This window comes from Pleurodeles waltl, chromosome 4_1 (genome assembly GCF_031143425.1).
Source record: "Pleurodeles waltl isolate 20211129_DDA chromosome 4_1, aPleWal1.hap1.20221129, whole genome shotgun sequence".
Classification (NCBI taxonomy): Eukaryota; Metazoa; Chordata; class Amphibia; order Caudata; family Salamandridae; genus Pleurodeles; species Pleurodeles waltl.
In genome coordinates this window covers 544934328-544955409 of record NC_090442.1, presented here as the reverse complement: position 1 = coordinate 544955409, position 21082 = coordinate 544934328, and the positions used below count along the sequence as shown (strand labels likewise).

The 21082-nt window shown below is 44.0% G+C and overlaps 1 protein-coding gene across 4 annotated transcripts in view; it reads left to right on the top strand.

Annotated features, from left to right (window-relative positions):
• Positions 1–288: 288 nt before the first annotated feature.
• Positions 289–21082, top strand: part of CAV1 (caveolin 1) — a 93106-nt gene continuing 72312 nt past the window's right edge. The window contains exons 1-2 of one of the 4 annotated variants that reach the window (XM_069228923.1): positions 289–435; positions 2665–2832. In XM_069228923.1, the coding sequence (XP_069085024.1) occupies positions 406–435; positions 2665–2832 (198 nt within the window). In that variant the 5' untranslated portion in view covers positions 289–405. Of the gene's footprint in view, positions 436–503; positions 523–1729; positions 1861–2238; positions 2366–2664; positions 2833–21082 lie in introns of those variants that run through there. The other 3 variants (XM_069228927.1, XM_069228926.1, XM_069228925.1) reach the window with 3 other exon arrangements.

Sequence of the window (21082 nt, the reverse complement as noted above, 5' to 3'; positions counted from 1 at the left end):
TTGACAGATCAAACAGCAGTGGGGGAGGACATGTTCTTTCTTGCATTACGTCCCACGAAACAGTGTCTACGCCAATCTACTGCACGTGAATCCTTTGGGGGGGGGGCGAGATCTGCAGTGCAGACATTAAGAGCCTCCACTCGAGCTTCCACTCCACTGCCATCCTCTATTTTTGTTGCTTCTTTGGGTTCGGGGTGTGCCTCTGTCGAGCGCCCTTTGTCATCCATCCAAAAGAAGACGAGGACAAACATTGGAATGTGTCCAAAAACAATCTTGCCTCGGGACACCTCCTCTCTCTCTCTGCGCTCTCCACAATGCTCTACCTTCCTTTCCCAGATCACTTAAATTAGTCGTCCCTGCCCTGCTGGAGGCTCAGGCACAGCTCCCTGCAGCGCCTGGTACAGCATGTCTGGTGGCAAATACGTGGAATCCGAGGTAGGGGCCCGCTCTCGCCTGCCGCGCCCGGTGCGTGTGTTGGGTCTTCACTGTGGCATCGCTGTGATCTAAGCCAGTGCAGCCCAGGTATGTGCTGGCTGGCACACGCTGCACCTAGCACCGCCAGGCTGCTCTGCTTGTCTCTGGGAGGAGCACGGCGTGCACGGACGCAGCCCCCGGTGGCTCGGTTCCCTCCTCGCTGGCTCGGGTCGGGGAATGTGAGATGTGGGTATGTCTTCACGGCCATGGTATCCACGTGTTGTGGGCTTTACCGACTGGCCTTGTGACATGGTTACATAGGTGTGAAAGTGTGTGTTGGGGAGGGGGGGCAGAGGGGGCCCGCGGGATGTTGTTGCCACTCGGAGCTTGTACTTTCCATTAGCAACTGCAGCTCCCCAAAAGTTCCAGGTCCGTATTCCTCTTTTTAGCAGCGCTCGTTTGAAAGGGGAAGTACCAATTTCGACCCCCTTCCACACACACGCGCGCGCTAGGTTTTCCCACGTGGGACACATGCTCGGTGTGTCTCCCCTCGTTTAGGAACTTCCTAAACGAGTGGGGAAGCTTGTTTTGCGTGCGTTGGTGAGTGTACCAGTGTACTGGGTGAGGTGGTGGGTGTGTGCGCTTGCTCGAGTATGTGCGTGTGCATGTGCATGGTATGGCAACGTCTATTGGGATGTTAGGCTATTGTGTGTTTGGCTGTCGGTGCACGTGTTTACTTTAACGATCTTTATGCTGTTACGTGTGGGTGAGCTTTGGGGCATTGTGAGTGTGTGTGTTCGTTTTTGTACCTGCGTGCGTGTGTAGGGCGGTGGTGTTGGTTTGTTTCAATGTGTTCTGAATTTGTGTGCTTTACTGGTTCTATGGGCGAGGTTCTCTTGGGGGGGGGGGGGCGTGTTTGGGGTGTTCTCTCCCAATGCTGTGTTCGTGTGCCGATGTTCTGTGGGTATTCTTGGCTTGCTTGGCTCTGGTGCTCTCAGTGTGTGGTGCTCTTAGACCAGGTAATGCGCTATTGATGGGGTGCTCCTAGGGCACTGGTGATGAAGTGTCTACGGCACGAGGTGTCCCTCTGAGCTAGTGGCTTGTGGGACCGGGGTCAACTGTGGAGAAAGATCTGGTGCGAAGCGGCGTTTTGTTGGTGATGTTCTAGTAGGGCTTGAGGCAGCTTCTTTGTGTGGGGGGGGGGGGTGCTTATATGACGCAGCCGTTTGTGGAGAAGTTGCTCTTAACAATGGGCTAATATGTGGGGAAAGTGATTGGGAGTCTTGGTCCTCTAGGCAGTAGGTGTTTGGACGGGGTCCATGTGAACGGAGCCTTCTGAGGGTCAGGGGGTTGGTTGTGGGGCGGGGCTCTGTGTGCGAGGTGTTCGTGGGCAGTGGTGCTCTCTGACTATGACTGTAGGTCGGTGTTCTTTGGTGTTCTCTACAGGTAAGGTGCTTGTGGGGGCATTGGTCCACAGTGGATGAGGTATTCGTGGGATAGTGGTGCTGTGTGGGTAAGATGAATGTGGGGACGGAGTTCTCTACCGGTGAGGTACTTGTGGGACATTGATCCTCTGTGGGTGAGGCGTTTGTGGGCGGGGATGTTCTGTACACAAGGTGCCCCTACCTTGGCCTTCAGTGGGTGATTAGCCGGTGGGACGGTGGTGCTCTGTGGGTGAGGTGTTCCTGGGGCAGTGGTGCTCTGTAAGGTGATTGTAGGATTGGAGTTCTATACGGGTGAGGTAGTCCTTGGATTTTAGTCCTCTGTGGGTGAGGCGTTTGTGGGCGGGGTTGCTCTGTGCACTAAGCTCTCGTAGGACCACCTTAGTCCACGGTGGGTGAGGTGGCGGTGGGGCAGGGGTCTTTTGTGGGTAGAGCTGCTTTGAGTAGAGGAGTTGTGCGGAGTTGGTCGTCTGTGGGCGTGTTGCCACTGGAGCCGGGGTCTTCTGTTGGTGAGTTGCTCGTGGGGTGGGCGCCCTCGGTGGGAAAGGCGGAGGAGGGAATCCCCTGGAATGTGGAGTCTCCCTCTCTGCAGTGAAAGCTCCGCTATCCGCTGACCCCTGGTGGTGCGAGCCTGTGCTCTGGTACCGAGGGGTGTGGTGTGTCTTCATTTTGTCGTTTAAAAGGCAGCCCACTGCGCTCCCTCCCAAACGGACAGTCCTGCCTCCTTCACTCCTGCTCCTTGCACTGTGGTGAGGCTCCTCTTCTAAAGTTGCTTTTCTTCCCTTCTTCCCGACCACGCGCCACGCAGGGGCTCCTGTACTCGTCGCCCATCAGAGAGCAGGGGAACATCTACAAGCCCAACAATAAAGTCATGGCTGACGAGTGTATGCACGAGAAGCCCTGCCGCGACGCCCACACCAAGGAGATCGACCTGGTGGACAGGGACCCCAAACATCTCAACGACGACGTGGTGAAGGTAAGGGATGCACTGCGGTGTGGGTGCGTTGTGTGTGTGTGGAGGGGTTCCCATCTGGATAGCGAGAAGCAAGGTAAAAGGAGGGAATTGTTGGTCTCGCCTTTGTGCACAGTAAAGCAGCCTGAAGCAAGAGCAGACCGATCTGCCAACTCTTCACTAACAGTTTTACAATATTTGTGAGTGAGCTTTTCGCTGCAATCTCCACTTTATATCAACCACACATGGCATCGTGTTCAACAAATGGTGCACGTAACTCCACGTGCAGCATGGTGTTACGAGTTCAGACTTATCACAGCTGTATTTTATTTGACTGAAACTTCAGAGTTACCTTTGGGAAGCTACATGGGTTGGGCAGGAGCCAGTCACATTTGCACGATGGTCCTTCTTTTTTCAACCGGTGCAGAGACAACGACGGAAAGGTCCGAGCTACTTTGTAACTTCACGATGAGCAAATCTCGGTTCGCTGCTGCGCGTGCCCTACCTAAAATCTCTAAATTTTGCAGGAAAGGCTGCGCGTAAGCAGCCCCAAACATGGCAAGTATCCCTTCAAGTCCTATAAACATAGGACGTGTGTGCGCGCGCGCGGCTGTCAAAGCAGCAATGGAAAAAGTTAGGCACGGACAGCCATTTGCAGGTCTGTGAGTGCGAAGTGCCCCCAGTGGATACTTTGTTTAATTATGTTTAAACGACCATTTTTAATTTCCATTCTGATGTTCTTCACCATTTAATTAATTTTAAATTATGAACTGTGATCATAGAAAAGTGAAAAGTTATTTACGTCTGCGGTAAGTGCTTTGCACAGCATGCAAAGTAGACAGTAATATCTGCTCGTGTCCAATGTGTTATGGCCTAAACGCCAGTTTTATTTTTTATTTTTTAAGTCGTTTGGCAAACAGTTGAACCTGTTTGTTTTTTCCACCCTCTCACCCACCCCGGACAACTGACAGACCGTTCAAAGAAAATCCACTCGTAGTGTCTGTGCTACAACCCCGGGAACTCTAGTTTTTCCATGTCAGTAGGTTTGGAGACTGCTGCACAGTCACACACGTCAGTCTCGAAGCTCCGTCTCTAGATTCAAGGAGAACAGTTTTTTTTTTTTCCACTGGAAAGATGCTTCCATGGTCTGAGGCCACTACAACCGCGAAAAGTAGGTATGTTTTGCGTAGCGTTCTGCCTTCCGCATGAGAGGCTGTGTTAAGGACTGTCTTGTATCCTACCTATTGTTACCAACTCTTTACAATTTACATTTCATCTCACTTTTTCCATCTCAGCATTCTATTGGCAGTTGGGTCTATCACTCCGCCTCCCACGGAGTGTGTACACGAGGGAATATTTTACAACTCAAAGTACCGCGAGTCGTCCTACATTAAATGGTTTTCTAATTTTTGTTTGGTACACAGAGAGCAACCTTCTTTATCCTTTTTATTTTGATTGTTTCATTCCGTAGGCGTTTTTAAACGTTTTAGTCCGGACTCAATATGCAAGCCAGGCATATTTCCACAAGTATTAAGTTATCAGGGCTCAGTGTGCCTCTGAGGCCGCTTAGCCTCGGCGCCACTGCACCTGCTGCGCCAATGGAACCTCTGTAAAGGTTCCCAGGACCTCCTTCACAGTGTGCACCTAGCACTGAAGATGCACTAGGTGTCCGCTTGTACCAGACCTCAATGCGCAACCAGCCCTTGGCTCATTGTCTGTGGGAGACGATGGGCCCGTCGTATTTAAAAACAAATTTAACTCGATGTGAAACAAAATCGCAAACGAGCAGACGGGACACGTGGAATCTGCTCTGTTAGCAACTCTATACAATGCTTAATTGTTAGAGCAAAACCGCGCTGGAAGTAGCACATAATTCTCGCCTTTGTGCAAGGCAGAGGGCGCTGGCCTGTGTGCCACAACAGACCTGGCTGCACGCTGGTTTTCTGTATACTTTAAATGGAGCGAGAACAGATCGAGTTGCGTCTCGAGAAGTAGTTGCTCACCGGAGAGAATAGCGCACAGAAGCCACTTGAGAGGTGGTTACTTGGGTTATGAGTCAATTAAAGTAGAACAAGTGATTTCTGAATTTCATATTAACCGATGTTTGAGAATCATGCTTCGAATACAAGTAACTAACCGCAGGAATCACAATCCCGCTGAACTGTAACTTGTCACTGCAGGCAACGGTTTCCAATGCCGCCGCCCAGCCACGCCCTTCGGGGGAAAGTCGTTTGTTTAGAATGCAGCAGAGACGGACGGACACACAGACGGACGGACACATTCTAGTCTCACCGCCTTACTGCTCTGTTTTTTGTTGTTTAATGTGCATCATTTTAACCTCTTAAAAGGCGCCTCACCGTATCCCTGTTTTATAAAACATTTGGGTGACTTTTCCGGAGCCGCACCCTTGCGTCCAGTGACTCAAGAGGATTCAGTTTACTCTAAGCACACGTGATTCACTGTAAGCATGTGGCAGTCAAATGCTGGAAAGTGCCACACGTACTACAAATACCACCTACACCCCCTTATTAACCTTCTCCTGTTAACTGACGTTTTTAAATATTTTATATCATATATCAAATGGATGATGTTTTTTGCTATTATATCATCTACGAACGTATTACCAAGGAAAATAATTTGTGTCTGAATATAATTTTGATTGCAGCTATCAGTTTCACCTATGAGAAGACGCTTGAAGTTTCGCTAGCAACGTCACTTCCCCTGCTGCATTATTTGGACATTAGGGTTCAGGACGTAAAAGCACACTTTCTTGTTCCCTAACCTTCATAAACCAAAGGTCGACGTTAGAAATGGGGTCTCTAGTTGGCAGTGGTTTGCACTCTGTCCAAGTAGGGACCCTCATTCTAGTTAGGGTAAGGGAGCCACGCAGCCAAAATAACCCCTGCTCACACCATTGGTAGCTTGGCATGACCAGTCAGGCTTATCTCAGAGGCAACGTGTAAAGTATTTGTTCGCGCACACACAGCAGACCAAAACAGCAAAAATCCAACATCCCCAAGCAAAGATACACATTTTTGTAGATTAAATCTCAGTAAAGCGCTTAGGAACACTATAGCTCCAACTAAGGCTATCAAAATGTCTTGATGGAGTCATTCCCAACAGTCCATGGAATGCGGGCCGGTCATGTAGTCACACTGACCCCCAGGTACAGTACCTTTGGAAAATGAGGAAACAAAGACATTGCACATCAGAGACGTGAAATGTCACTGGAGCCAGTGCGGCATTGGTTACTTACTGCTACTGGGGAGGTGAGGTGTTGTTTCCTTACTGCTAGGCAGTGGCAGATGAGGCATCGGTTCCTTATGATCTGGTGGCGTCGATGAATCCAGCAGGTCAAGATGTGAGGTGTCGACTTTGCGGTGTCGAGATCACATTACAGGGCCACAGGTGCTGTTGGGCGTCACGGACATCAGTGACACGGCACTCAGGATTTATGCTATGGCGGGATTTTGGTGGTGCTGCAGAAGCATCCGGCATGCGGATCAGTCATGATCACTGCACTCAGCGGGGACCATGGCTCCGGTGCAGGCAACGGTGCCAGTTCTGAAGTTGCTCTGGAGTCAATGTACTAAGTTTCTTCTTGTTTGCACCAGAACTCACTCCCAAGGGCCCAAGAACTGGATTTGGCACCACTTGGCAAGTCAGGACTCTCAGCAAGAGAGCCCAGGCACTAGTAGGTGAAGTCTTTGATGTCCTGGAGACTTCTAACAGGAGGCAAGCTCAGACCAAGCCCTTGGAGAAGCTTTGGAAGCATGATGTAGAAAGCAAAGTCCAGTACTTTACCTCCCAGGACAGAAGCAGCATGCCAGTTCAACCAAGCAACAAGCAAAGTGTCAGTCCCTCCTACAGCATTTAGCTCTTCTTCCTGGCAGAATGTCCTCAGTCCAGAAGGATTCTAAAGTTGTGGTCTCAGCGGTCCAATACTTATACTCATTTCTGCCTTTGAAGTAGGTAATCTTCAAAGGAAAGATTTTGCAATGCACAAGACCCTGCTGTTCCTGTCCTGGACCCAGACACACTTGAGGGCATTGGAGACTGCTTTGCGTAAAGACAGGTGCAGCCTTAATCAGGTGCAATTGTCAGCTCCTCCCGCCACTCTATCCCAGGAAGACCCTTCAGGAGATGCAGGGCACATCTCAGCTCCCTTTGTGTGACTGTCTAGAATTAATTCACAAGCAGCCCAACAGTCATTCTGACCCAGATGTGTATTCCACAGACAGGCAGAGGCACAGAATAGTTAAGCAAGAAAATGGCCACTTTCTAAAAGTGGCATTTTTAAACTTACAATATAAAAAACAACTTCATCAAAAGATGTATTTTTAAATTGTGAGTTCAGAGACTCCAAACTTCACATCTCCATCTGCTCCCAATGAGAAATTACACTTGAAAGATATTTCAAGGCAATCCCCATGTCAACTGATGGGAGAGATAGGCCTTGCAATAGTGAAAACCAAATTTAGCAGCATTTCACTATCAGGACATGTTGAACACACCAGTACTTGTCCTACAGTTTAAATACACTGCACCCTGCCTGTGGGGCAGCCTTGGACCTACCCTAGGGGTGACTTAAATGTAGAAAAAGGGAAGGTTTGGGCCTAGTAAGTGGGTGCACTTGCCAGGTCAACATGGCAGTTTAAAGTTTCCCATACAGGCAATGTAGTGGCAGGACTGAGACGTGTTTACGGGGCTCCTCATGTGGGTGGCACAATCAGTGCTGCAGGCCCACCAGTAACATTTGATTTACAGGCTCTTGGCACACATAGTGCTCTTTACTAGGGACTTACAAGTAAATCAAAATATGTCAATCATGGATAAACCAATCATCAACTAATTTTAGACAGAGAGCAAATGCACTTTAGCACTAGCTGGCAGTGATAAAGTGCCCAGAGTCCTAAAGCCAACAAAACAGGTCCGAAAAAATAAGAGGAAGAAGGCAAACATTTTGGGGCTAACCCTGCAAAAAGTGCCAGGTCCAACAGTGGTCAATCCAGGATAAAGGAAAATAAAATTTAAAAAAACAACAAGTTGAGCAGTCAGCGATCCAGAATACAGGGAGTGCAGAATTATTAGGCAAATGAGTATTTTGACCACATCATCCTCTTTATGCATGTTGTCTTACTCCAAGCTGTATAGGCTCGAAAGCCTACTACCAATTAAGCATATTAGGTGATGTGCATCTCTGTAATGAGAAGGGGTGTGGTCTAATGACATCAACACCCTATATCAGGTGTGCATAATTATTAGGCAACTTCCTTTCCTTTGGCAAAATGGGTCAAAAGAAGGACTTGACAGGCTCAGAAAAGTCAAAAATAGTGAGATATCTTGCAGAGGGATGCAGCACTCTTAAAATTGCAAAGCTTCTGAAGTGTGATCATCGAACAATCAAGCGTTTCATTCAAAATAGTCAACAGGGTCGCAAGAAGCGTGTGGAAAAACCAAGGCGCAAAATAACTGCCCATGAACTGAGAAAAGTCAAGCGTACAGCTGCCACGATGCCACTTGCCACCAGTTTGGCCATATTTCAGAGCTGCAACATCACTGGAGTGCCCAAAAGCACAAGGTGTGCAATACTCATAGACATGGCCAAGGTAAGAAAGGCTGAAAGACGACCACCACTGAACAAGACACACAAGCTGAAACGTCAAGACTGGGCCAAGAAATATCTCAAGACTGATTTTTCTAAGGTTTTATGGACTGATGAAATGAGAGTGAGTCTTGATGGGCCAGATGGATGGGCCCGTGGCTGGATTGGTAAAGGGCAGACAGCTCCAGTCCGACTCAGACGCCAGCAAGGTGGAGGTGGAGTACTGGTTTGGGCTGGTATCATCAAAGATGAGCTTGGGGGGCCTTTTCGGGTTGAGGATGGAGTCAAGCTCAACTCCCAGTCCTACTGCCAGTTCCTGGAAGACACCTTCTTCAAGCAGTGGTACAGGAAGAAGTCTGCATCCTTCAAGAAAAACATGATTTTCATGCAGGACAATGCTCCATCACACGCGTCCAAGTACTCCACAGCGTGGCTGGCAAGAAAGGGTATAAAAGAAGGAAATCTAATGACATGGCCTCCTTGTTCACCTGATCTGAACCCCATTGAGAACCTGTGGTCCATCATCAAATGTGAGATTTACAAGGAGGGAAAACAGTACACCTCTCTGAACAGTGTCTGGGAGGCTGTGGTTGCTGCTGCACGCAATGTTGATGGTGAACAGATCAAAACACTGACAGAATCCATGGATGGTAGGCTTTTGAGTGTCCTTGCAAAGAAAGGTGGCTATATTGGTCATTGATTTGTTTTTGTTTTGTTTTTGAATGTCAGAAATGTATATTTGTGAATGTTGAGATGTTATATTGGTTTCACTAGTAATAATAAATAATTGAAATGGGTATATATTTTTTTTTGTTAAGTTGCCTAATAATTATGCACAGTAATAGTCACCTGCACACACAGATATCCCCCTAATATAGCTAAAACTAAAAACAAACTAAAAACTACTTCCAAAAATATTCAGCTTTGATATTAATGAGTTTTTTGGGTTCATTGAGAACATGGTTGTTGTTCAATAATAAAATTAATCCTCAAAAATACAACTTGCCTAATAATTCTGCACTCCCTGTAGAGAAGTTGCTAAAGAAGCAGGTTACCCCTAGCCCATCAGAAAGTTTGACCTGGCCCAAAAACAATAAGGAACTACTCTTGGCTTCTACATCTAAATAGTAAAATACATTTATTAAGGTTTTTAATTTCTTTCAATTTTGGTAAAATGTAATGCAAAATAGTAGGGCATTTGGGGCAAGGCAAAACATTTTGTCTCCTGGGCGAGTTATACGCTCACTATGCTATACCGTTTTGCTTAACTATTGACCAACTCTGTGACCTCTTCCTGTTATGCCCAGAATGTATAATAATAAACATTCAAACATTACAAATCACTTAGAAGAAACTTCATGACCATTCAATTGTATCTCCCTTTTCATCCTTCATCCGTTAAAGAATGAGGAGGTAAGTAGCAAGCATGTAAAATTAAAACTTCACACTGCCTGGTGGAACCCATCGTACATTAGGGAACTCTTCAATGAACATCCTCCAACATTGCATTCACAACCAAGGGGATATCACCACTAGTTATTGCTTTTCTGGAGATGCCAAAGGTAGATGCTCAAGCTCTAGCCAGTCAGAGGCTTCATTTTGTAAGTTCTTTATCACAGCATAACTCTTGAAAGTGAGCCACAAGACAACAAAAGTTACTTCACAACTGCCAGTTATGACTGAGGCTTCTGAGCAGGATGGAGATGATGGCTGCCAAAATCACAGCTTTCCTGTCCGTTGTCTCTGATGCAGTTCACCAAGCAGCATGGATTCATCTGCACCTTTCTGCAGCCTATGATGAGGTAGACAACAGCATCCTACTTACAAGAATGCAAGAGTGGACTGCAAGCCAAGGCACCACCCTGGACTGACTACTACTGTTATGATTGGCAGTGGTGACAGTGATGCCTTTTAATCTTCCACCTTTTGGAGAGTTTGGTTTCTGTGATGCATTAAGTAGGACGACAGAAGGTCAATTTACACACCACTCCCATGCCTATAAGAAATGTGATCGAAATGTAGGATAATGTGTGAAGAAAAATGTGGAGGACATGTATCTTCCGATGAGGTACCTAACCTTATACTAGGCCGAAAAGAGATAACTGTTTTTCATAATCCTAGTGGATTGCAGAACATTTAGTGACATACCTACCAAGTCCTGAAGACTTTGAAAAATGTCAGATTCTTCCATCATAAGGATACGTTTTGAATTTGCGGAATGACTGTTAGGGGAAGATTAAAGTGATTGGTGCATTGCTACATAAACAATTTTAATTATCAGGTAGCACTTTTTATGAACCATTGTTAGGATAGCTCACAATTAGATGGATATAAAAAGTTGGAATAGACTAGGGCCTTGAAGTCAAGGGTAGCAACAAAAGTGAGGATTCACAAAATGGACAGTGGTTGAGGCAGATGCATACAGGACGTGACATCTAGTGTGTTATCTATAATTGGTTATAAAAACTTTTACCTCAAAGAGGAAGGTACCATTAAAGGCAGACTGCAGAGTCTGACCACAAAAAGTCGGTGATACCTGTGTGGGCTCATGATAGACCTCATTTATTTTTGAGAGATTAAGTCCTTTGGTCTACTTTTTGAGAGGGTTGCCCTCTGACAAAGTTTGTAAAGGTTCATGTCATTGTCATGTAAGTAATAGTAGTAGTTGGTGCATACCAAATATCAATGAATAGCACCTTGCATGATATATAAAGTATTGATATACACCCACTTTTGCCAAACATGGTTTCTTGAAGTATACACTTAGTGCTACGAGTGAACTAAGGGGAATAATGTCCATCAAGTCCACCAGTTTGGAAGAATCATTTGGGGTAACCCAGGGTCATTCTTTTCACCAATAGTCTTCAACATATGTTTAAGCCCATTGGCTGAAATAATCAAAGAAAACAACCTATGCTTCTAGATGCAGGTATATACAGTAAAACCCACAAGTGAAATAATAACATATATAACACCACCAAGTGATTAAGCCACATCTAACACTATTTGAGAAGACATGTTGTATACCTCAATGGAGCCAAAACCTAAATTAGTTTATTTGGCAGAAATGAAACAATGCATTTTTAATCCTGTAACATCCAGTTATAGGAACAATAAAATTCCTTCCAAAATATAAAGACCATAAGCTACCTTGCTGAACCATACCTACATAAACATACTTTTAGAAGGAGTCCTCATCTACAAATCAGTCCTTTGCACAGTTCTACCACTCCATCAAACAGGCATTCTAGTTGAGGTAACAAGAGTAATCATCGCCTTGCCCAGCTCCTGCAACATATTCCAACGCAGGTGTTTCCAAAATGCTGATGACAAGCCTCAAAAAATGCAACACCAGGCAGCAAGATGGGATCTCAAGTGTAAGACTCTAAAGTACACTAAACCTATGTTAAAAGTAACTGAGTGGATCTCAGTGGAAGCAAGAGTCAAGCTCAAAGCGGCATGCACCGTACAGAAAGTTTTCTGAAACAAGAAATAAGACAACTTGCACAACAAACCATAAACCATATACCTCTCAGAAACCACTTTCCAGCTGGTGTAGAGACCATGAGCCTGTTAAAATTCAAGGACTAAGACAGAAATGCAGTTCATTCCTCGAGAGTACAGGACATAAAGTTATGAATACTCTTTGTCCACCTTTAAATGCAGAGCGGAACTACTTACCCTTCAGAGCGGGTCAGACAATCATATGAGTAAGTACAGAGAACCTCAGACACAGTTATTAATAATGACAGGTTCCAGCTGTGTTCTCTCGATTGCTGTGTACCCTCCAACTGCCTGATGCTCCTTCCTACTTTCTATTACCAAAATCTAATACCTGAGCTTCTATGCAATTGTTGGTGGGTTTACCTGACTAAACAACACTCATATAGCAAAGAGCCACTCATTTATACTCACTATATTGTTATTCATCTGTAGCTGTTCTAAAATGCCTGAAAAACAGGCTATTAGTATGATAGAAAACATTGAAAAAAATAAAATACCTAGAGTACTGGGGCCTTGGAGCATGAAGACTTTGTTAGGCTCAACAAGGTTTACCAGTGTCCTGCTTGCTTGTAGAATTATGGTGGTCCAGAGGTATAATCTGTATCATTAGCTCCAGCAGCACTGATTCCAATCAGGTTCCCACTGGGAGGACCATACCTCCTCTCGCGTTAACGGAATAACTGCCTTTTATTACACTGCCACTGGTGAAGTGTAGGATGCTGCCATTGTTATTTAAAGGATGGTGGCAGGTTCAGTAGGGGGTGGGAGTTGTTGGATACCATGCGTGGGTGGAGTATTTAATCCAAGTATCACTCAGTACATGCAGATTTATTTACTAGACATTACAGGACGTAATTTTGATTAATGTTCTAGTACTTATAAGGCATTCTCTTTCTTCAGGCTTTGTCATGCTAATTGTTCAGCATCTATGTTAGACATCTTCACCATTGGTTTGGGTGAGAACATTCTTTCTGTGAAATAATATAACATGGAAGTCTAATAGATAACTTTGCTCAATAAAATCATCAAAATATTAAGGTATCAACAAGATTAGCACGTTTCAGTACTCACACAGGAGGAAAGAACACCAGTACTACCTGGCAGACACATATAAGAACTGTTGCTTTTCTACTGATGGTTTTACTATTACTCACACATAAGTTTCTCTCCTACGGCATAGTATGGGCCTTACAACTTCGCTTTAATGTAATAATCTTGCAGTGGACCCCAGAATCAAGGTCCAAAGTTTGCTTTCAGCATCTAAAGGGCATTACTTCACACAATTTGTCCACATTTGTCCACAAGCCTAAAATTCCCTCATAAGTCCAATTACACAGACATGTGTGACACAATTAAAAAGTGTAATTACGTGTGAGCTAATACCATAACACTTGACATTCTAAATGAAACCATTTACTTAAAGTAATGGCTCATGAAGTGTTATATGCCCTGTGGTCATGGTTGCTGGACAACATTCAAACGGGTGCAGTCTATCACATTGAAAAGACTTTCCCTTAGTTTTTTTTACTAGTCTTGCAGAGTTGGGATGAACAGCCATGTCGGTTATTGAAACTCATCTGCTAGTTAGAAAACTTTGTCAAATATTTTCACAAGACGTGACTCACAGAACCACTAACCCCAGATATATGGGTCCCCTAGGAAGCCTCCATTGTTTACACCAGATTCTAAATCTGGTAACTTGTTTGTAAATGTCCTTGCGCTACATTAGCTTCCAATATAGGGGAGATCGAAGGTAAAAACTGTAAACCAAAGCACAAGAAACTCTGTACTCCTTGGTACCTTGCAATGAACTTCCAGTCCTACCACCGCACCCACAGTTTTCAGAATCAAACACACTGTGAAATTCACTGTCTGTCTGTAATCACTAACAAATAATTTGATGCAAGGAATGTGTTCGAACTATGTTAAAAATTTAGGAATGCTCTACCAGCACACCTTAGACTCATACAATGCCTGCTGAAATTCTGGGGCAGACCGAAGGCCACAATATTACACCTGAAATAAGCAGGCATCCTCTGACTAGCATCCCATTTTTCGTTTCTAACATCTGGCTAGGGCCACCTTTACTGTCTGCTAACCAGCAGACACTTTCTGTCTCCATCCAGCAATAGAGAAGAGCTGATCAGGTTGCACCTGAAGCCCCAGATGAGTCCAACTACCAAGACAGACAGAGCACCTTCATCATCCTTCTCTGGTTTTCTGTGCCCAAGGGGGCTCTTAATAAGCTGCCCCATTATAATAAGTTCTGTCCCGTACCATAGTGATAAAACCGCTCTGGGGAGGTACAAGTTCACTCTAGCACATGTGATTTTTGGCATTACAAGGCATCACAATCAATCATTACAATTGCATGGCAAGTCTAGTGGAAGTGGATGTTGCCTGAAAAATGGTAAATATTTACTATTCTATGATAAAGTGGTGGGAGATAGAGTGGATGCAATTTTTGGCTCAATAGTGACAACCTCGAGATAGTGACATAAAATCTCTCAGAGACATTAAATCAAGTGACAGGCTGCGAGTGTAGGAGATTTGGGGGCAGGAGGAAGCCGTGAAGGGGTGGTCTTCCTAAGCAGGGGAAGGGGAGTGAGATGAGCATGTGTTTTGAGATGCGGGGTCCATGAACCTCAAGGCAGTGGACAACGGTGCACTAGTCGGCTAAATCTTACCCTAAAATCATGTACACTTTAAAACGTACTTAGGAACAACCTAATTAATGACTGTCATAATATTATTTTACCCTAACTTTAATAACACATGTGGGTAGATGAGTTTCACGTGCCAAGAATGTCAGGTTGTGGAGAGTTATCTAAGGAATGTAACATTATCGCTGGACACCCCCGTAACAAGCAGGTGTAGAATGTTAATGTAAACATTCAAATACCAGCCCGTGACTGCGAAGCAAAGAAGATGGAAGCCGCTGGCAATGTCTGATATTTGTGTGCTACGACTCCTGTGGAGTTAGCATGCCATAACTAAATATTTGTCATTGTGACAGCATAAATATGAAAATATCTAGAGCAATAAGATGTTTGAAATGGCGTTTCTAAATGTATTTGTTTTGCTCGAATTTTTATTAGGATTCAATAATATTTGCTCTCTGCTTCTGAGATAGCTTTTCTACTTCCTTTGATGTATATGCGGATTTTCCACTTTGATGAACTGTGCCATCACTGTACTATCATTACAGCGCCATTTGTAAAGTCTGAAAGTTGAAGATCTTGGAGGTATATCACATGGGAAGTGAGATGTATACAACGATTTAACATTTCTTCTATGCTGTGCCTAATATCAGATTGTACATTTTGGAGGACTTTTTTCAGTTCTAAAACAATCTTAAAACGAATGTAGGGTTTTTAGAAACAATATTTTAATCAATATTTAAAAATGCGTTTGCAGGTTTTGGGTCCACTATCGTTAACTCTGCTTTTCACCCTTTGATGGGGCATACATTAAGTAGTATAGTTTATAAATTAGCAACTCATAAAGCTAGTTTACAGTGTCATTTCTTCCTCGGTGGCGCAGAACACTACGGTGCAGTTAAACTTTCCACACTGCCATAGATGTCAATGGTTTCTACTTCTACTACCTAGATCTTACATTGATGCTCGAGTGATCACCATGTCGTGAACTAAAAACTTATAGAAGCCCTTTGGTGTGAACACTTTTTAAAGTAACAGCATATGTCCTGTAACCTCGAATATGGAAATCCTAGTTTCTTCCCTTCAGCAGCGGCAGCTGGTCAGCACCCACCATCTTTGCTAAATTACAATATTTCAACTTCCTTTAAAAATATTTGGGAACTTTTTAACTTCCCCAAAATGTTCTAGGGCTCTGGTTAAGATAATAAGTTACCATCCTGGATTGTTGTTTTGGGAACTCAACACCTTCCCCAGATATTATGGGACTGGTGTTAGAATAGTAAAAAAGCCTTCCCAGCATCACACAAATCTTAACTAATCTATTGGATGTTGATTACCTCTGCAAGGAGTGATTCTGTACTCAATGTTATTCGGAAAATAGAATTAAAGTGACAGAACAGTTTTAATAGTTTTTATGTTCGATTTTATGTATTATAGAAGCAAAGTGCATTACAAACTGGCCCAATTTGCTTCAAAGTCCTCCTGTAACCATTGCTTGCATGGCTTCAGTCATGTTTGGCTATTCTTGCCACTGCTTAAAACACTTGCAGTGTGTCATCATTAGAACGATAAAATGTATCTTTCAACACACATGGACAATAATGTTAGCTACTCTTGGCCCAGTTTTAGCACCTCCATACTTAAGAGGCAAGATGGCACACAATGGATTCTTGGTGATACCTTATACAGGTGCAATAAACGAGGAAAAAACATTTTAGTTGTCTATGTTGTATTTGGAAGCATCCAGTGGCATGTGCCATCTACATAGCAATGCAACTCAAAGACGTCTGCCTGTTAGCTACAGTAACAAAATGTTGTTTCAAGAAAACACTACTATTTGTAGGGAAAATAAATGCATTTTCGTAATTTTTAAGGTCTAGGGAAATGTAGTTTTTCATGGAAAATCTTATTCAGTGTCACATGGGGAGAAAGAGCTGAATAAAGGGTTTTTTCAGTGGCGTTTCTATTCAGAAATATGGAATCAGATCATCAATTATCGACATTTTCTCAAGACCCATGTGAAAACTTTGAAATTTATGCAAATGATAACCTGCGTTTGTAAGTGTCTGATGATATTAGAGACAAGCAATTCAAACCTGCATCCTAAACATAAATGTGCACAGTGTATGCAATTGTGTGCAGAAATTAGGACAATTGCACATCTGGAACATTCACAAATACTTTTCTTTTTATAATTTTTCCTATCAGAGTAGATTATATTGGTGCACTTCCTACATTTATCATAAACAACCTGAACAGGTTAGTCTTATTTACTGCTGTGTGTGTACTGCTTATGCTTGGTTAGCATACGTGTAAAAAGGTGCGCAGATCAATGAGCTAAAGATCTGCATAGCTGCTTGTGAATACTCTCAAAGTTAGCACATTCTGAGTGTTCATCTATTGTGCATTACAGGTCTGTGGATCTCCTGAGACAGTTTCCGGTTTGAGCCCTGCCTTTACACTTTCATGTGGAACTCGCAAGTTTGTAATGTAGGCAAGCCTTTGGTATATTAAGTATTCGCAAATTACACATCCTCATTTGCAATGCTTCTGTGAATTGCAGCGGCGTGGCATCTGTGTAATTGGAGTGTATTTCAAATCTAAAGACACACTTACACATGTAAAAAGCTTTGTGAATTAGTCTGTAATAGCCCAATGGTTTCATTTATATTTGACTTTCGATATTATAGAGGAAGCTTCTTATCCAGTCTTGAGGTGTTGTTTAGTTCCTTCTAGGTACCATCTATGGGAGACTATTTTGCACTTAATGTGACCTATCACTTAGTGGGCCTGAAGTTGTGAAGTTGAGTGTCCTTGAACTTTGGATATTTTTCTTTTATCCTTGGGAGTTTTACAAAGTGCAAAGCTCAGAAAGTTTTATTTGTCTGTCAGCACAATAGTATTTAATTTGTAAAAGAATAAGTGGCTAGGCCCAAAGTATTTCTCGGAGGCATTCCTCCAGCACTATTGAGATCCAAGGTTGTCTAGACTTAATTGCACCTCGTTCCCCTTTTATCCACGCTTTACACTTCTTGCCCCTTTATCTCACTCTTATAGATCCCTTTTCACCCCCACGTTCTCCCTTTGTCACTACTTTTCCATCTTTCTCTTCCTCCTTCTGTCCCCCTTTTCTGCCATTCCCTCTATTTCTGGGTCAAAGTCTGATGCTGAAAAATAACTACTAAAAAGAACAGATGATTGACGGAATGCTGAACAATGCAAACATTCACCACCAGTCACAAAGATCTGGGTTTAATCCATCATTTGTCTGCTCATCACACCACCCAGTTCGAATACAGCCTTATGCAAATCAGCCTTGACCCTGTGCCCCATGGAAACAGTCCAGATCTGGCATCCCCAGGATGCTTGTTTCTTATCCAGGGGGGACCTGGCCTGGCAGTTTGGGCTGGACTGTTCCCATGGGGAACAGGGTCAAGGCTGATTTGCATATGGCTGGGTCCAAACTGGAATGGCATGGCAAGCAAAAAACTGATGCATTAAACCCAGATCTGTGACTTGGTGTGAATGTTTGATTTGCTCTGCATTCTGTCCATCATCTGTTGTTTTTACATTTGTCACCCCAAGTGGGAAGGGTATGCCCAGACATGTGTTCTGTGCTTGCTATCCCACCAGATTCAAGCTAGCCTGGCTGATGAAAGGTGATATCCTGAAACCGGTCACAGGATGCTTGTTTCTAGTCCAAGGAGGACCTAGCTTGGCAGTTTGGGCTGGACTGTTACCATGGGGAACAGGGTCAGGACTGATTTGCATATTGCTGGCTCCAAACTGGAATGGCATGGCAAGCAAAAAAAACGGAGGAATTAAACCCAGATCTGTGACTGGGGTGAATGTTTGATTTGCTCTGCATTCTATCCATCATCTGTTGTTTTTTGCATTTGTTGCCCCAAGTGGAAGGGGTATGCCCAGACGTGGGTCCCATACTTGCTATGCCACCAGATTCAAGCTAGCCTAGCTGATGAAGGGTAATACCTTGAAATGGGTCCCAGGATGCTTATTTCTGGTCCAGGGAGGACCTGGCCTTGCAATTCGGGCTGGACTGTTCCCATGGGGAACTGGGTCAAGACTAATTTGCATGTGGCTGGTTCCAAACTAGAATGGAACGGCAGGCAAAAAAAACTGATGGATTAAACCCAGATCTGTGACTGAGGGTGAATGTTTGATTTGCTCTGCATTCCGTCCATCATCTGTTGTTTTTGCATTTGTCGCCCCAAGTCGGAAGGGTATGCCCAGACGTGGGTCCCGTGCTTGCTAATCAACCAGATTCAAGCTAGCCTTGCTGATGAAGGGTGATACCCTGAAACCGGTCCCAGGATGCTTATTTCTGGTCCAGGGAGGACCTGGCCTGGAAGTTCCAGCTGGACTGTTCCCATGGGAACAGTGTCAAGACTGATTTGCATATGCTGGGTCCAAACTGGAATGGCATGGCAAGCAAAAAAACAGATGGATTAAACCCAGATCTGTGACTGGGGGTGAATGTTTGATTTGCTCTGCATTACGTCCATCATCTGTTGTTTTTCCCCACCTGCAATCACCGGCTCAAACTAAGCACTTATGGGAAACCGTTCTTGATGCAAGGAAGAGCATCTTAGGATTTAGAAGGGACTGATGCAGATGATGGCCGCCTCTAGCCCCTTTTCAGTTTCCCAAACTCAGGCCAAAGCCTTGAGTGCCAGCATCCAACCCCAGTGCAGTCTCTGCCTGGTTCTCTACACCTTTGTCCTCACAAGTGATCTGCCCGTTTGCTGCCATGTGACTCTACTCACCCCTGCTTCATGTTGTATGTAAATCCCATAGCTGAGCTGACACGTGTTGCCTCATGGCACTTCTTGTCTATCCCTCTCAGCACCCCTACTGTCCTCTGCTGCCCGAGAACACCCATGCCCCAAGCACCCACACATTCCGCTACTCTATCTGTAACCTGCACCTCATACCTGCACTGCAAAGGGTTCCTGCCGGCCACCTTGGACTGCCTGGTACAAGATATACTGCCCATGTGGCATATTGCACCAGGAAATCCAGCCTCCAACGTGGCTAGCCTAGGTTAATTTCTCCTCAGGCAAAGTTGAGCAAAGTCGGTAAAATTCACCTCACTTTACCAAAGATTATGTTCCTGACTTCACACAACTGCAGCACTGAAAAGACTTTAGACTTAGGCTGTTCTGTTGATTGATTCTTTGAATGATGCTTTTCTGTGTACGTTTACACATTTTTTTCATTTTTTGCTCCAACAATTTGTAATTTTGCTCTGTTCTTGGTAGTAAAGACGGTGATCATTTATTTCTGACAGGTTTTAGAGTTCGTTGGTTGTTTCTAGGCTGTGGCAGGTGTGAGTAGAGACATCTAAGCCAGCATCTCCTTTTACTTACTGGCCTAAGAGAAATGTATGTCATTTCCATTGTAGAAATAACATGAAGTGCCCCACAAATATGTGAATTTGCACATTATTTCTCTAATTGTGCTATTCAGAAGCGGTGAAACATGTTGCGCTAAAAATGGCGGAAAATCCCTCATGAAGCAAGCAACAGGTGCTCGCATTTTTTATTAGTGTTGTTCCTGTGCCCCCCCCCCCTTAGAATATTTACCCAAATGAATATCAGTTACGTGACATGGCATAGTGGTCTAATCTTGAGCATTTTACATAACAAAAATATTACCAAATTTCAGAAACTACACAAGCTTGCACCGGCATACACAAGATTTACCTTGGGCCTAAATAATTACTGACCTAAGATGTTTTATTTCGTATGCCATAGTCAAAACTTATTCCCTCATTCTCAAAGAATTTATGTATTGAAAGAAACCTGCATTTTACTTTCTATTGACTGGTGACCCGTGCTCTCCTCTTAATCCAACACCATTAATTCTCAACTTTGTGCAGTTCTCGGGTTGCCAAAGAAATGGGTTTCTCTGCCTGGATCATCTTACTCAATGCTGTGGCTGTCGTGGGGCAGCTTCAGGGAATTTATCCAAGAACCAAAGACAGTGACCATTCTGTATTGAAATCCTGTCCTCACCAGAGAAATTGAACAGGAAATAAATCCCTGGAAAAATCTAAATCTAATATTCCTGCTACATGTGACTGTTAAAGGATGGGGCCAGGAAAATAGAGCAGTTTATTGTTGTGATGTCAAGAAAATGTGAATTATGTAGTGCGAAAAGAGAAGCCATTTATTCTCTACCTACAAAGCCTTGCAAAGAGAATGAGACTTTATCTGTGTGGCGTGCGTTTTCCAAACATCTACTTTAATACCAAAATACGGGGTATCTATCTGTTAATTGGTATGCCACAAGCACTGTTCATGTGTATGTTTGCTGTCCTCTTATTGTAATTAACGTACATAACTTCACTAGTAATTTGAAGTATATTATTCATACTTAAGGTCTGGATTAGATATGGTGGAGGGGGTTACTCCGTCAGAAACGTGACGGATATCTAGGGATTCCACAATAGCCTATGGAGATCGTAATAAGGCACGTGTGATAT